The sequence below is a fragment of the Poecilia reticulata genome, linkage group LG23, assembly GCF_000633615.1.
Source record: "Poecilia reticulata strain Guanapo linkage group LG23, Guppy_female_1.0+MT, whole genome shotgun sequence".
NCBI lineage: Eukaryota > Metazoa > Chordata > Actinopteri > Cyprinodontiformes > Poeciliidae > Poecilia > Poecilia reticulata.
The window spans coordinates 11,263,677-11,279,926 of NC_024353.1; the positions used below are offsets into that span (position 1 = coordinate 11,263,677).

A 16,250-nucleotide genomic window follows, 5' to 3' on the forward strand; every position below is an offset into this window, starting at 1 on the left:
GGGAAGACGACGTTATGTAAATTATCTTTATCATGGTTCATTTTCTTTTCTTTAGCTGTCAATCCATACACACCATGGAGCACGACTTTTACGAATGTCCAGAGTACATGTCCAACACTCCAGGAGAAGTGGAAAGGCCTGAAGAGTACGAGTACGAGGTAGGGATCTCGTCATCATTTTTTACATTTTGTCACATTGCAACCACTAATCTTAATGTATTTTATGGGAATTTGTAGGAAAAGTTTTATACAAGTACTTAATTCTTAGGTAGACTTTCTACCAAATATTTTTTTTACATCTAAATAATTTTTTTGGATGATTACTTTTTACTTCTAAGGGTAGAAATATTGGTTTAGTGCTACTCTTACAACTGATTAAAATTTTTCGGCTAACCTAAAATCCTCTGGTTATAAAATCATAGCTCAAGCCGTACGGGCCACAGTAGTGCAGGTAAATTATTTATTTTAGAAAATGTGTCTCTTTGAGGAGAAAGTTGACCTTTTGCACAGTGTTTAGCAGATGCATTGTGCTGCTTAGATGATGCCACCTTGAGGTTCTCCCAGGTTGAAAGTGATGGGTATTATTTGCTTTGTCTGTTTCCCTGTGTGGTGTAATTGGCCCTTCCTGGTTCAGTGCACAGTTTTCTTGGTTAATAGGATCCCTTTGCTGTGGCCTTTTAGCAACCCCCCCCCCCCCCATCCCTCGGTTCAGGTCGGTGGTGGGATGGTGACGGAGGGGTTTTGTTTGGTAATAGCAGTGCTATCAGAACAACTTGGACCGTACAACGTTTAATCAAACATTCTCCCACCCCCCACCTGCCACATGTTGGACACACCAAATCAGCTGTCCTCACTTTCCCCCAGTCCATCCATGTGTATCTAACTGAAACAAGAATAGCTTTCCCCTTGCAGGAAACGGAACATGGCTGCCATTCCCAGGAAAAAATTGACTTCTAACTGACAGGTTTTGCTTCACTTCAAACTGATTGCCCACCTGGGTACAGCTGTCATGATACACCTGGTGGTTCTGCCAAATCTAGCACGCCATAACATTACCAGGCGCCTGCCCAGTTTCAGGGTTATGAATTTGACAGATCGAACAGGTTTCAATTCGGAATGAATTTGTTTTCAACACATTTATATACCAAGGCGCTGGTGTATTTCTTCCCTCGGAGGCAAGGAGTATTTTAATAATGCAGATTTTCATTGCTTGCAGCAGTGGGGTGTGCAGAAGTCAGTTTTCCGTTTGCCAAATTATTAAATCTTAATTTGGTTTGTCGCAGGTGCCACATTCCAATGCTGAAAACAACAAATGAGGAAAAAAATTATTTCAGGCAAACCTATTTTTAATAAATCATCTTAAGAAAATTTGAAGAAAGTTTGAATAATGCTACTTCACACTCAATCACAATGCTTGTACAGTGCAGCAAAATTACATTTGCATTCATCCATCCATCCATTTTCTTGCACCCTTTTTCCCTCAGCGGGGTCGGGAGGGGTACTGGTGCCCATCTCCAGCCAACGTTTCGGGCGAGAGGCGGGGTACACCCTGGACAGGTCGCCAGTCTGTCGCAGGGCAACACAGAGACACACAGGACAAACAACCATGCACACACACACTCACACCTAGGGGCAATTTGGAGAGGCCAATTAACCTGACAGTCATGTTTTTGGACTGTGGGAGGAAACCGGAGTACCCGGAGAAAACCCACGTAACGCACAGGGAGAACATGCAAACTCCATGCAGAAAGACCGGGGCCGGGAATCGAACCCAGAACCTTCTTGCTGCAAGGCAACAGCTCTATCAACTGCGCCACTGTGCAGCCCACATTTGCATTCAGCCAAGTATAAAACAAAACACTTCACAGGCGTATAAACTAAAAGTATAGCAAATACACTCCACTGTTAAGCAAAGACAATTTGATGTGGTTTAATCCCACTTTTCGGGTAAGTTTTACTAGTCAAGCCAGGCACGATTACTCACCTGTGGACTCGACCACGGGGTATGAATACCTTTGCATATTCTGCAAAATAAATATTCTTTCTTCCCCCGCCCATCTTTTTCTTTTATGTAGATTAAAGGCTTGGTGTACCTGCCACAACGGATTAGCAGGAGGTAAAAACAAATTTAGAACCACGATTGGTCGAATTATCTCTCTTATGCTTAAAGCTGTTTACAGCTGAACGGCTGTCATCATCTGAAGTGAGGAAACGATAAGCCAGTGAACGTTGTGCTTGGCACTAATTACAACTGAATGAAACATGAGGTGGTGGCAAAGTGAATGCCCGATCTAAACGTTTCTCCCAGATGTTTAATGTGGCACCAAGCAACAGGAGGAGACCTATTGTCGGTCCAACTTCTTAACATATTTTCTCTGTAACAAAAGTATCAAAAAGCGTGATTTCCTGGAGTGTCGTGAAAATTTAAAGCTAAACTACCGATCAGAATAAATCATAACCCTTCTGCAATTATTAAGTAATCTCTTGTAGCCTTTGATGCCATCCAATTTTCTAAGAGATTACACGTTTAATCTCATTGCAGGCCAATATCAAGGCACAAATCAACCGGTTCATCATACTGGTGAGGAGTGTGCCTGGTGCGAAGCAGTGTGTTGTGCTACAAAATCATAAACTCCTTCCGCAACCCAACCTTTGAAGGTCAGGGCTGTTTGCACAGGGGGTTAAATGCCACAGAAATTAATTTCTTCCCCTGTCAATCTCCGCTATCGTTGTTTCCCCTGACAGTAGAAACACGGGACAGGGGGTTTAATTCCTGCCTCCCCTCCACCATCCCCAGCGCCCCCCCCGTCCCCCCCGTCCCCCCCTCTCGCTTTACTCGTCGTTCTATCCCACAACCCTTCTTTCATTTCATCACAGAGGCGAAATGGATTTGGCAGTGTGAGGTTAATAAAGATTACCCCCAGAGTTATCTTTATGTGATTACCTTAATACACAGCAGAGATCAAAAAGAACCAGCGGTGAGTAGGACTAGATTTAGGGAAATTTCCTGGAGGAGGCGGGGGTTGCAAAGACATGAAAGACCCGGCCTGTATGGCTCCACCGTATTGGCTTAGTTTGAGTTTTGTATCCCTTGACTTAATTAATATCCACGTCCCAAGATGGAGCTTGGACTGCAACAACATGCAAATTAAGGGGGCCTGTACTTTAACATGTATTTCTCTTCTTTGTTTTTATTAGTGAGCTAGAAATGTAGACTTTTCCATGCAAATAACATTTTTACAAACGTGTTAAACCACCACTAGTTTGCATCTGAGACCTGAACAGTCAGCACAAGCAAAGGGGAAAAGTTTCTTAAAAGAGAATAACTTTATTATCTCTCTAAAATAAAACAAACAGGCATGTAGTGAACGAGAAGCTGCCGGAACATTCTCATATCCACCCACAGCAGAATGCTGCTGTCTAAAACAAAGGGTTCACCCCAAAGTCAATATCGATGAAACATTTTTTTATTTAGTCAAAGGGAATTTTAAAAACCACTCTTAACTAAATGAATAATAATAATAAATATTTTTGCTGTTTTACGTCCAGAAGAACAGGCAAATTACATTGTCGAAAGTATTCAGACACCGCATATAACTCATGGAATTGCGACGTTGCAGTCGTCTCCCTGTCAGATTGTGCCTCAATTATGACCTCATTCATATGTATTCATTGCCATTTTGTCCCTTCATTTTAGTTTTTGATGGAAGACCATGTAATATCATGAAGGTATTACACGAAGGTATGCAGTCTGCAGAAGTCTGCAACTTTCTACTGATTCAGTTCCCACAGACCTATAAACCTTATCTGGCTTTCAGGTTAGCGGAAGAATAGAAAACAGAGACGGTCATGTTTTGGGTTTCTACGGCCACGCAGCTGCCTTACAATACCAAGTACATTGAAAAGTGTCAAATGCAGTGTTAAAGCACACCACCACTCAGCTGTAGAGCGTTTTAGACATGTTCTTGACGGTAACAAATGATACTTATCCTACCACACAATCCAATCCAGTTGGGTTTGGTAGTTGCCAGGATCACACTATGTGCTGATTGCATTCTGCTGAATATATAGTTTGGTGGAGGGACAAATATGACGTCAGGTTGTGTTTCAGGGACTGACCACTTCTCCTTCAGTAAAAAGAAGTTTTACAGCATATAGAAGTCTATAACCTGTTTCTTATTGCCATAACAGATGTCCTTGTGCAGCCTGCTTTATCTCTGTTGTATTTTTTACACGATAACAGTTTAAAAAAAAAAAACTTTACGCGCAATACGTCCTTTACCACCTGAGTCGGGTAAAAACTGTGTGATATATTAAGCAGTGAGAGGCTTGGACTGAAAGTGTTCGGTTGCACAGTGCAAATTTTATAGCAACATTGAATTGGCTACTTCAGATTCTTTACCTGCAGCCTCAAACCAACAGACGGTTGAAACGTCATTAAAATGATGTTCTCAAGGAAAACAATGACTCTGAAAGCAGGCATGCAGCCTGTTTAGAGAACAACTAAAGCTCTTTCACACGAAGCTCCTTGCATTTTTATTTTTTACATTTTTTTGCCATTTTTACAAACCTAAAGCTAATGGATTATCTTTACGTGAGCTAGAAATATGTCATAAAAGTTGAGCTCGTTTAGTCTGCATGACTCATCCAAATTTCGCAACTGATTTTGATGCATTTCTTTTTCATTTTCACTATTCAGTCACCAACTGTCTCTTCAATGTCTTTTTAAAAATAATTAAAATATCTCTTTTGCTTGTGTTTAACAGGAAGTGGAGCTGTGTCGGGTGAACAGAGAGGATAAGCTCGGTCTGACGCTATGCTACCGGACCGACGACGAGGAGGACACCGGTATTTATGTCAGTCAGGTACTTAGAAACCACTACTACAGCTTTGTGCAACATTAAACTATTTCCTGTTTGGTTTTATTTAAGTAGACATTTTAAAAGTCACACAGAAATACTCTTAAAATTCCAGAATACTCATGCACAACTCTTATTTTTGGGACTCGTTATTAGTCTCTTTGGAACGAGAAGTCATTACGAGGATTTTACGAAATCCCAGACCCATTCCCGTATCTGTGTTCTAAAGCGAGTTGAACTGAATTACGGAGGAAGGCGGAAAAGAAAAATGTTTTGCAGCCAAACATCAATAGGGAATGAGACATGCATGGCCTAAAAGGAAGTCATGTTTGAAATATGATTCACTTCCTTCCCTTCTCATTTTTCACCTTTTAGCATGTTGTTATTCTTTTAATTAGCTCACAGCGGCGACGGCTCTCTCTTCCTTTTCTTCTCAAAGTTTGAAATGACTTCTTCTGCCATTTACTGCCACTCATCTAAATACCAAACATGCAAAGCCAGACAGGAATGTATTACAGAAATTCTCCTAATTCACATGATTGTCAGCTCAGGAAAAAAAACAAAAGAAAGAAAGAAAAAAAAGATCCCTCTATTGCAAAAGCGTTGATAAGACGGAATGAAAACTAATTATTGAGCTATCCAAGAGAAAACCAAATGAATGACGGAATTCTGGGGAACTTGGGCGACGGGAAATAAATTAGGAAATCATTCAGTCTGACTGCAGGTGCAGTTTCAATCCTATTATGAAGACAAAGACAGGCTGAAAGGAAAAGTAAGAGCTGCTGTGGGGATTAGCTTTCCCGCACAAGGGCACAGATGGCAGAATTACAGCAGTCGGTTTAGCTTGAATCAGTTACAAACTTGCTGTGTCGTTCCCTATATCAATTTTGTCAAATTACAACCACAAACATTAGTGTAAATAAAATCCAGTGCAACTTCAAATGGATGTTCTGCTTTGCTAATCATAAAATAATAATCCCAAATGTTGAACTTATCAAATAGAACGGTGCTCTGGTGACATAAAACCAAAATGCTACTTTTTAGTCCAGTCTTTCACACACATCAACTTGGATACACCAGCTCGACTGCGAGACACAGAAGCTGCATCGTTGCAGTGAAAAGGAATCGGAGATGTTTTTAATTTTATGCAAAAGTTGAAAGAGGAATGAATACTTTTGTAAGGCTCTATATCCTGCTGCTGCTCTGCTTTTTCAGTTGTTTCTCTTGAACCTGACAAAAAGCTCCAAAACTATTGAAAGCAGACAGTGGAGACTGCCTTCCACAAACAGAACACATATATTTGTGCCTGTGTATTTGCTATGAAGGATCTCTCTCATTAAAATGCATGTATGGATAGCAACTGATGCAACTTTCGGGAAATACGTGATCTTATTTTGACTTTTTTTTTTATGTTTTGCACACCTTACTAAGACTTTTGATCTTGCACGCGGGGGAAACAACAAAGTTTATGATCGTGCGGTGTCGGCGTGCATCTCCACCGGGATACTTTTGGATAAATTAAGCTATTCAGCCTAAAATTTGCAAGTTTTTGTTTAAGCTTTTCAGTTGATTTTTCTTTTCTTTTTTTTCTCAGTCCCCCCCACTTTTCTTTTTGTTGTGTCTCCAACACAAGTGACGCTCTCTATTTATGTACAAAAATATATATTAAATCTGCTGCTGTTTGTAACCGACTCAGTCTTTAACATAGGAAAAATGTAGGCTGGAGTGTGAGTTAAAAAAAAAAAAAAAAAGTATCTCCTTTATGGGGGAAAAACAGTGTTTTCTGCAAATAGCGTACATCAAAGTGCAGTTAGAGCGTGAAGACATCGCAAGCTGTATTTCGGAGAATACAGACACGTTCAGTGACTGGCTGTCGGTATTGATTTCTGCGTTCTTTTGTGCAGGTGGAGCCGAACAGCATAGCAGCAAGAGACGGACGCATTAAGGAAGGAGACCGCATTCTGCAGGTGAATTATTTACTCTCGGTGACAACGATCCACTAACATCAGGTTATGTCATATTCTCAGAAATATGTTTTTTTTCCCACTTCTCCTCCAATAACCGTTACCCTTTTAATTAACAAAAAGAAAAGGCTGTCTGGGAGGAAAAAAAACCTCCCGATAGCTACTCTACCCTTATATGACATTCTTGTAAGAGAATAACCGAGCTGCTGGTGTCTGGAGTCTGGAGAAAGGATATGTATATTTAATCACCTCGTTTTATCGGGGAAATTAAAGTCCTTAGTTGCAGTTTCGCCGGCACTCCATCATCTGTGAGAACTCTTTCTTGCTCTGTCCCTCATTATTCAAACCTTCCATGGGGTAAACTACTGCGAGTAGCTTCAGTTGTAACAAAAGGTCGTTCTCTGTAAATCTGACTCAAACAGAAATGCTAAGAAATGCGTTTAAAGCAAAAGGGTTATCTCAGTTTTGATATCTAGTCTGAAGCAGATCTGTAATCATGTACATGAATATACATCTTTAAAAAAAAAAAAAAAAATTTTACCAGATAGTTTTGGCGTTTGGTGTTTTTACTCTGAAACACTGGAGTAACAGACTTGAAAATGAATGACCCCCTGACCCCAGACTTGCCTCTAAGTGGCTCACTCTTTTCACAGCCTAACAACTTTCAACTTGTTTTATTTTATTTTATTAGCTGAATGTTTGCCTCCTTCTATTCTGAAAAAATACAATAAAAATGAACTTTCATCCTTGAGCAACAACTTTGTGGCCAAAGAGTTGTGCTTCATAAAATGTTTTAACGCAAGGATGTGTCACTGATTGGAAGGGGGAAAAAGCCAGATATTGACCAGTCGATATTGATGACAATTACTTACCTATGTTTCAGCATGTCTCACAGTGTGCTCATTGATGTTAAAAGAAAAAAAAAATCTATATATTTTTTTAAGTTTTGGTCTTGTAAACTAAAAATCGACAGATTCCGTTCACTGGCCAATATCTCGGTCTATTTCTAAAACGTCACTTTTAACAGTCTCTTCATCTTAGGTACTGGAAGACAAACGTGTCTTCAGATGATGTGGGACTGGATTTGTATTGATTTCACTTTAGGGTTGATATTGAAATATTTTAATTTGGGAAGCAAAGGAGATCATCATTAAAAACCAGATTTGTGTATCATAAATATCAAAGCTGTACTCCTAAATAAAGGTGTTACCTACTGTTTAGGAATTCCCTTTTACATACGGTTGCTTAAGTCGGATCCCTTTCTTATCTCGGTAAAGTGACATTTTACGTAGCTTTCAGTCCAAGTAGAAGACTTTGAATCCTCTTTATTAATTGTATATTGACCTCTGAGTATCTCCCTTCTCGCAGTGTGGTGTTTGTTTCCTTGTCCTATGAGTGATTGGGTGGGATACGGCCTGCTATACTCCTGGCCCTATTATCTTCCTCTGACAGCCCCATTACTCTAGTGCGGAAAAGATGAACGCCACCTGTCAAAGAACAGTTAATTGTATGTCTGGATGGTCTGGTGAGAGCAGAGTTCCACTATTGACTCCCTCTCCAGAGTGTGTAGCCTCTCCTGTGTATTCATATTAGGAGCAAGTGGCAGCAGAGAGGAAGGAAGGCGGACGGCAGACGAGACATGCGGAGAGATTAAAAAAGAAGTGTGTGGAAACGAAGACTAATGGAGAGTGAAAATGTATGGATAGGGGGGAAGAAAGCAAGGGGGCTTAGAGTCAAGACAGATCAATGATCCACACAAGAAAAACCTAATCCATCTTCTCTCGCGGCTTAATTGCGTGTAATTTAAAGGACATATGTATATTATGCAAATTTTCCTCCTCGTATGCAATGTCGGTCTTTGGTGTGCAGATAAATGGCTTTGAAGTGCAAGACCGGGAGAAAGCCGTCGCCTTGTTGTCAAGCGAAGAAGCAAAGAGCATCAGACTCCTGGTGACAAGGCCAGAGATCCAGGTAAATACGCGCACACACCCACGCAGCCCTCCTGCCCCGTCTTTGACAACCTGTGTCATGTCAGATAAAAGCGACTGCTGCTTGAGAGCCTTTCGGTTTTCTTTCCTGTCAAGGTGATTGTTTAGAGTACCTGCGCGCGCGCACACACGCACACACACACACACATACAAAGATGCGTACAGTCACGGGTGCGAAACCTCAGAGAGGACTCTGACAAGATCTCGTGATTGCAGCTGGAAGAGGAGGCTGTGTGGCTGGATGACGAGCAGCAGCGGCTTGTCGAGGAGCTGAAGATGGAGATTCTGGAGGAGAAGAGGAAGCAGAGGGAGCAGAGCTTTGTGATGGCAGATAAGGTGAGTAAAACAAATCAAAATAAGAGAAAAAAAAGAGAGACGGCGGAGAAAGGATGGCGACAGCACTGCAACTGCACTGCAACTGCACAGCATCGATCTCACCAAGGCGGTGGGAAGTTGGAGGAGACATGCTTTTGTTCTTAACATCATGTTACCCATAGATTACTTGAATGCTGCTTGATTAATTCGAGCTGTAATTTATACTATCTTTCCATTTCAAATATTTGTAGCATATTTTAAATGTATCTTGACGATTGTGGTTATAGCTCACTGGTAAAGGACTTAAATAACAAAACAAATACAACTTCCCTGTCATTATCCATAAGCCCCATCTCACATGGGCCTAAACCTATTTTATGAACTAAAGGACTCCACTGCTATTTGAATATCACTGAACCAAGGTGATTTGAAAACTTTCATTTTGGTGAGAAGACAATCAAATTGCCAAACTTTTGGGGCCAACTCAATAAATTATCCTTAGCATCCTTCCCAGCCATCCTTCATTTCTTTATAATGGAGGAAAGGCTTCAACCTCTCCTTTAGCTTTAGCATGCAACATTCCAAATTTGCATCAAACGTCAGCAACTTAAACGTCCTTGTTTTACTTTTGGCCATCTCCGAAATGATGCTTGAGCTCTTGTACGCAGAGTAAAGAGTCTTCTGTTTCTTCATTTAAAGCTTCAAGGCGATGAGGACGTCACAACAGACACGGCCACCTGTTCTTCCAACAATCAAGACAGTGGATTTGGGCGCAGCACAGACGGTACCGAGCACCAGCCCTTGTTGGCAAGACTTTACAGGAGGAGCCCCGCGCAGTGCCTGAGGGATCGATGGCAGTCAGAACATCCGCACAACAGGCGAGGGACCGTTGTACCACAAGACACCCAAAGCACAAAAACTCACTCAACAAGCCAAGGCAACGAAAGCGTAGTGAGTATTCGTAACAGTGGATGCGGAGTCCGAGGTTTAGAGAACTGCTTCCAGCAACTTTTAGAACTCAAGTGCCAAATACGAAACGGGGGCGAATGTGGGGTGTACTCCATTAGACACAGCATAGAATGTAGTCTCACTGGGCAAGGTGGAGGGGATGGAGATAGTGAAGGTGACGTTGGTGCAGGGGGAGGGGTAGAGCAGGAGTTGAAGATGCTGAACGAAGAGCTACGCAGCATTGAGTTGGAGTGCCAGAGCATCATGCAAGCCCATCAACTACGCAAGTCCCAGCAGCTCGAGCAATCACAGTCTGCACCCTGCTCACCAGGAACGAACCACAAAAATGAACAAAAGCGGCACGGGAGGCTGGCTGACATTCATGAGTACCCCGAGAGGTCCGACAGCGACAGAGTTCGCGAGAAGGACAGCTCCAGTGCCTACAACACAGCGGAGAGTGCCCGGTCAACGCCTCTAGGCATGGAGAGATCTCCTGATCATTCGCTGCAGAGACAGATCAGCATTACCAACCAGAAAAATCTCAGGCTTGCCTCTTCTGCACCATCCAATCCCATTCCTATCCCCAAGACTCAAGGCACACATAGGCCGTGCAGGCCAGCCGATCATGGTCCAGTCATCTCCAGCAGCCCCGACCAGAGCAATCCTTCGCGGTCTGAGTCGGACCCAGCTCTACCGGCGGACGATGAAAGATGTGACAAAAAGGGAAGGAGCAGAGACTCGAGAAGAGCTCTTCCTTATGGCGCTTCATATCAGACGGGCACCTATCACGGCCAGGGAGGATCCAAGCAACTTCAGGTTTGTATTATGAAAACATACCTATGTAGTGCACGACTACATAAAGTATTTCTGAATAACTCTGTGGCAAACATCATCTTTGTTGCAGAGCTATGTGCAGCTGCTCCAGCAGCACTCGTCTCTGGAGTACTCACAGAGCCAGCTGAGTCTCCTCAGCGTGTGTCGAGATCCCATGCACCGCAGCGGTCGTGCGGGGGAGCCTCGCCTGGAGTGGAAAGTCAAAGTCCGCGCAGATGGAACACGCTACGTCGCCAGGAGACCCGCTCGCGACCGCATACTTAGGGAGCGGGCGCTCAGAATCAGAGAAGAGAGGAGCGGAGGCATGACCACAGATGACGACGCGATGAGTGAGATGAAGATGGGCCGCTACTGGAGCAAGGAGGAGAGAAAGCAGCATTTGGCAAGAGCCAGAGAGCAAAGGAAGAGGAGGGAGTTCATGCAGAAAAGCCGCCTCGATTGCCTAAAGGAGGGACCGGCAAGCGGGACCGAGGGCAAAAAGGAGATCAACATCTTGGAGCTCAGTCACAAAAAGATGATGAAGAAGCGGAACAAAAAGATTCTGGACAACTGGATGACCATCCAAGAGCTGATGAGCCATGGGGCGAGAGTCCCAGAGGGGTCTACTGTTCATAATGCCTTTCTTTCTGTCACCACTGTTTAAGGGACGTTGTTTAAATACTTGATGCAGGCATATTTTTTAAAATCAGGTGCGTCTTTGCCTTGGAATTCGTCACTCTGTGAAACCACTGTAAATGGAGAAATGTCATCGGTGAGAAACTCTGTAGCATTCCCTGAGCAACTTTCTTGCTAACCGTTGACGAATGTTCAGCAATCAGTACCACACGTCAGTCATTTAAAACACGACGCGAGACGCTTTTAAGCCGGACCAACGTTTTTTTGTTGTTGTTTTTGTTTTTTTGGTGATAAGGTGGTGCCTAATAGCATGTTGGTTCAATCAGTTCATAAAGCGTGAACGAACCGACGACGTTTTGTACTCTCTGTTTTGTGTCTTAATATCTGTAATTTTTATGTTTCATAATATATGAAGCAATTTTACTTGCCTCATTCGAGCTGGCCTTTTATATGGGGAAGATTGCAGTATTTTTTACATTTTGTAATCTCGAATTTTGTAAGAATTCTTTTTTTTTTATGCAGAATGTCAATTGTATCGTAAACGATTATCATAATTTCCTATTTATATTTGTATCACCAAAACCCGCCACTGTCGAGGTGAGACTATTTGATTGTACTATAGCTAATGCTGTACGCCAGACCAGCAAAACAGGAAATAAGAAATCTCAAAAGGAAAAACCCTGCCGGAGGCGACTCCTTTACATCGCAACTGCATCGAGTGTCAGAGTTGTCAGCTTACATCACTAAATATGTCAACATGCTATGTCAAAGGGACATTTTAGACGAAAGTTAGAAGGGTTCTTTGAAACAATTTTACCTCAGCTTACAGTTAAAACTGAATTATCAAGAATTCAATGCTTTGCTAATGAAACCATTGCCTGATACTTTAAAGTATGAACCTGTGAGTTATGTTGAAATCGTTTGAGTTTAATTTATATCGTTTACTCGCTAATTGTATTTATTGTAAATTAAGTTAATCGTCTCCCCGATTCTCTTAATGTGGGGTATCCTGGGGAAAGCAACACTTTTCAATGCGCTGGGAAGACTTTGTATGATATTTTCAGCCTTTCAGCACTGCCGTTTTTACTGCAAATTGAGTAATTGTTGATAATGTTTGTAAAACTGAATAAAGAACGCAACAAAAAGCATTGTCTTTGTGTATATGTTGATTTATGTTCATGTTCTTTTGACTTTAGACATTTAGGACTGATGGTTTAAAGATGATTTAAAGTTTCACCTGCATATTTTGTTGTAAGGTATGCTCCAAATATGGTGAGGGTAAATTAGGGCTGAATTTATTCATTATTAATCTGTCGTTTGTATTTTGGGGGTCAGGCATAATGCTTTCATTAAAAAGCACAATTTAACACAATGCACTGCACTAAAAAAAGAAAAAAGTTTATGATTAAAATGATTATGATTAAGATAAACCTTCAGCCTCATTTACCACATCAAACAACTGAAATTTTATCCCAGGACTCGTGGGCAATCGAAGCCTGTGAGTCCTGGATTAGGCCATAAGATTTAGTGTCTTGTGGCCTAATGGCATGAATGGTGATTCACCCTGTTGCTGCCTTTTACTGTTTTCATGTATGCATATTGAACATGACTGACGGCGTGGAAGGTTGGGACGTGTGCATGCGAGGAGCAATAGCATGGCTGTGCCGTAACGGGAAGCATTAAAGCTAAACTATCCTCCCATTTCAACGCATTAAAGAGACACCGGTGAAGTCTCCGTTACCCCTGTCCACAGCCCAGTGAGCTGAGGAATTAATGAGACACTTCAGACGGGCATCCTCATCACTGGGGCCTTTATGCATAATATTAAATCAGGTAAGCAACACATCCACCTCCCTCAAACCCTGCCTGCCTTCCCCATATATGTATCTGTGTGGCAAGAACCAAACATTCCAATCAGTTTCTAAGGTGTAAAGGAAAAATAATTGGGTGTATTTGAATGTTGTGTTACACCCCAGTTGTATCCTTGCTTATGTTTTCATCCATAAAAGCAAACTAGCTGTGGTTTTGAGGCTGCAATGCCTTGGAATGAGCTTCAAAGTATTACAACTTTTCTTAAATGTTTCATGGCAGTAGGAATCACAGAAAATCAACATCTAAAAAAAAAAAACAGCATAAAAGTTTTATTACTTTTTTGCAGACTCAGGCATTGGGAATAATAAATAAAACATCAGAAAATAGTTAATGGTGAGTTGAGAGCGTGGATATCACAATCCTTTTAAAAAAATAAAAAATAAGGCTACATAAGATGACATTCTGTTGTTTGTGGATGAAGGACTGACAAATCCACTTGCATATAGCGCTGTTGGTTGATGAAGACATTAACAACATATCCAAAATATCCGCAGTTCTGACACGTGTGCTGATCGCAGCTATTTGGTTAAAATGAGACCGACTTTACTTTGATGTTATCAAAAACACAGCCAGACAAGATGAGTGCACACATGGCGGTAGGAGAGCTACAGGAAGAAAAAAAAAAAAGCATAAGACAGAAATAATGTGAATAAGATTGGTCAGAATCGATGAGAGATGCACCCTCTCGTTCCTGAGTACAGAAATTTTGGCTGTTTTTTACTATCATTTTACGCCGTTTAGTTACAATTTGCAGGTGTATAACCGTCGGATAAGCTTAATTATGAAAAAGCACTGGACAGTTTTGATTATGAAATCATGATCCCGATAGTTAAAGTGGAGCAGTAAAGGTAGAGGAGATGGAGAAAACAAGCCTACAACTGTCTTTAATCTAACGGCGCCTTTGAAGTTAGCAGGGGAACCAGAACAAAGTCGGGCGTTCTTTGCCGAGACGAGAGCTTAAACGTTGTGATGAGGAGCAGGTGACACATTGTGTGCGACTCTGTGAGTCCTGAAAGGTGATTATATGGTATTTATGTATGGAGGTAGTCAACTGAAGCTTCAGTATAATCAAAAAAGGATATTATCAAAATGTGCCATATCTATTTGATTGTTCAATACAGCGAGATCAAAGACCGAAGACAATAAAAACAGGACAGAAAAAAGGGACAGAAATAAATGAGTGGGTGGTTTTGGGGTTTTGTTTAATTGATTTTAGTTTTATATTCTTTGATTAGATCCGCTTTGGCTGTGTTTTGCCTTGGTTCTGTCCTTTGGTTTTATTGGGTTCCTTCTGTCTGGTTATTTGTTAGATCTCTCTCTCTCTCTCTAGCCTGCTTCCACAAAATCAAGTTCCCCACTATATATTCCACTCATTCTCAGTCACTCCTTGCTGGTTCCTTTTTGTTATATCCTGTTATTTCCCTGCTGTCACTTTTCTCTGAATTCCTGTTTTTGTTTTGCTCTGGCTCCTGGTGATTTTTGTAAGTTTTCTTCATTATTGTGTATGAAACATTCTTCATCTACCTGCCTTTCTGCATTTGGGTCCAACTTAACCACTACACACCATGACAAAATGGTTATATACTTTTATGTTTTCCCTCTTTATCTTGTTGAAACATTAAATAGTATTTTAAAGGAAAGAGAAATATATCTTCAAACATAAACCTTCTTCTTAAAACCAGTCATACAACAGTAAAGAAGCATCCATGATATTAAGAACAATCAAGTTAGGCATGTCTGACATAATAAATAAATAAATAAATATGCCAAGTTCTAATTTGCTTAGCTTTTGTTGTCTGACCACAAAGTAAACCAATGTCTATTTTCCACCTTCTAGTTCCACTGAGGGTGGAAAGAAAGAAAAAACTAAGCAGAAGAAATAGGAAACTGGTCAAAACCAACTAAATGTATAATGCAAATAATTTTAACATTGCATTATGGTCAACATTTGCGTGGCTGCTATTGTAGGTAAACTGACTTGTACTTTAAATATGCTGTGGCCAGGGGATAAACTTCATCACAACCTATTAAGGTGGAAGAAAACAGATGTCTCCTGTTTACAAAATAGGTTGTATGCGATTTAGAAAGACATGCGCATTTCAATATTATCTGCTTTTTTTAGAGGGGCGGTGGGGTGTCAGCGCAGCAACAACAGCAACAACAGCAACAACGTCCATTGTACATTCTCTATGCAATACAATCAGTATTTGTGCCTCCGTCTAGAATAAACGACTGATTAGAGCTGGTTAATGACAGTTAATTTTCCATTCATTAAACTTCTATTCACGGCCCCAATTATACACTAATGACTGATTCAGAGTTTTAATTAACAGTAGGCTTTTTTTTTTTTTTTTTTTTCCGTCTCGTTGTCATGAAGGACAAGACGGTGCACCTCCTCAGAAGTCGCTATTTATATGTGTCTTTGTTGATCAATCTTATTAAATGCTTTAAATGTTTGTTTTGGTTGATGAAATAGTTCACTGAATGCTAACTCCTGTTGTAGTTCTTTATGGTGATAAGCAGGGGTGAAAGTAAGGGGGTACGGCGGGGTACTGCGTACCCCTAAAAGATTTAGCGGGGGTGCGCAGTACCCTCAAGAGAGGAGCGGCTGTCTGCTGTAAAAAAATCAACGGGTTCACTGTGCAGCCGAGTTCACCCACTAATCAGCCGTGACTGATTAGTTTTTCAAGAACAATCTAAAACACGACTTAATCAGTTAATAAATAGCTTTTTTCTCATTTCACATTGTTTCTGAACTGTATGTGCTTTGCTAGAGCAGCGGTGCAATATGTCGATCGCGGAAGGTTTTGAATCGATCTCGACATTAGATGACAAACTGAACGCAGCCAGGAGGCT

General features: G+C 41.2%; 1 protein-coding gene across 1 annotated transcript in view; it reads left to right on the plus strand.

The window, feature by feature from the left end:
* pdzrn4 (PDZ domain containing ring finger 4) overlaps positions 1–12,662 on the plus strand; it is a 35,173-nt gene extending 22,511 nt beyond the window's left edge. Inside the window, exons 3-9 of the mRNA XM_008401002.2 lie at positions 56–158; positions 4,766–4,864; positions 6,763–6,825; positions 8,692–8,793; positions 9,027–9,146; positions 9,825–10,889; positions 10,978–12,662. Coding sequence (XP_008399224.1) covers positions 56–158; positions 4,766–4,864; positions 6,763–6,825; positions 8,692–8,793; positions 9,027–9,146; positions 9,825–10,889; positions 10,978–11,550 — 2,125 coding nt within the window. The 3' untranslated portion in view covers positions 11,551–12,662. The remainder of the gene's footprint in view (positions 1–55; positions 159–4,765; positions 4,865–6,762; positions 6,826–8,691; positions 8,794–9,026; positions 9,147–9,824; positions 10,890–10,977) is intronic.
* The last annotated feature ends 3,588 nt before the right edge of the window (positions 12,663–16,250 follow it).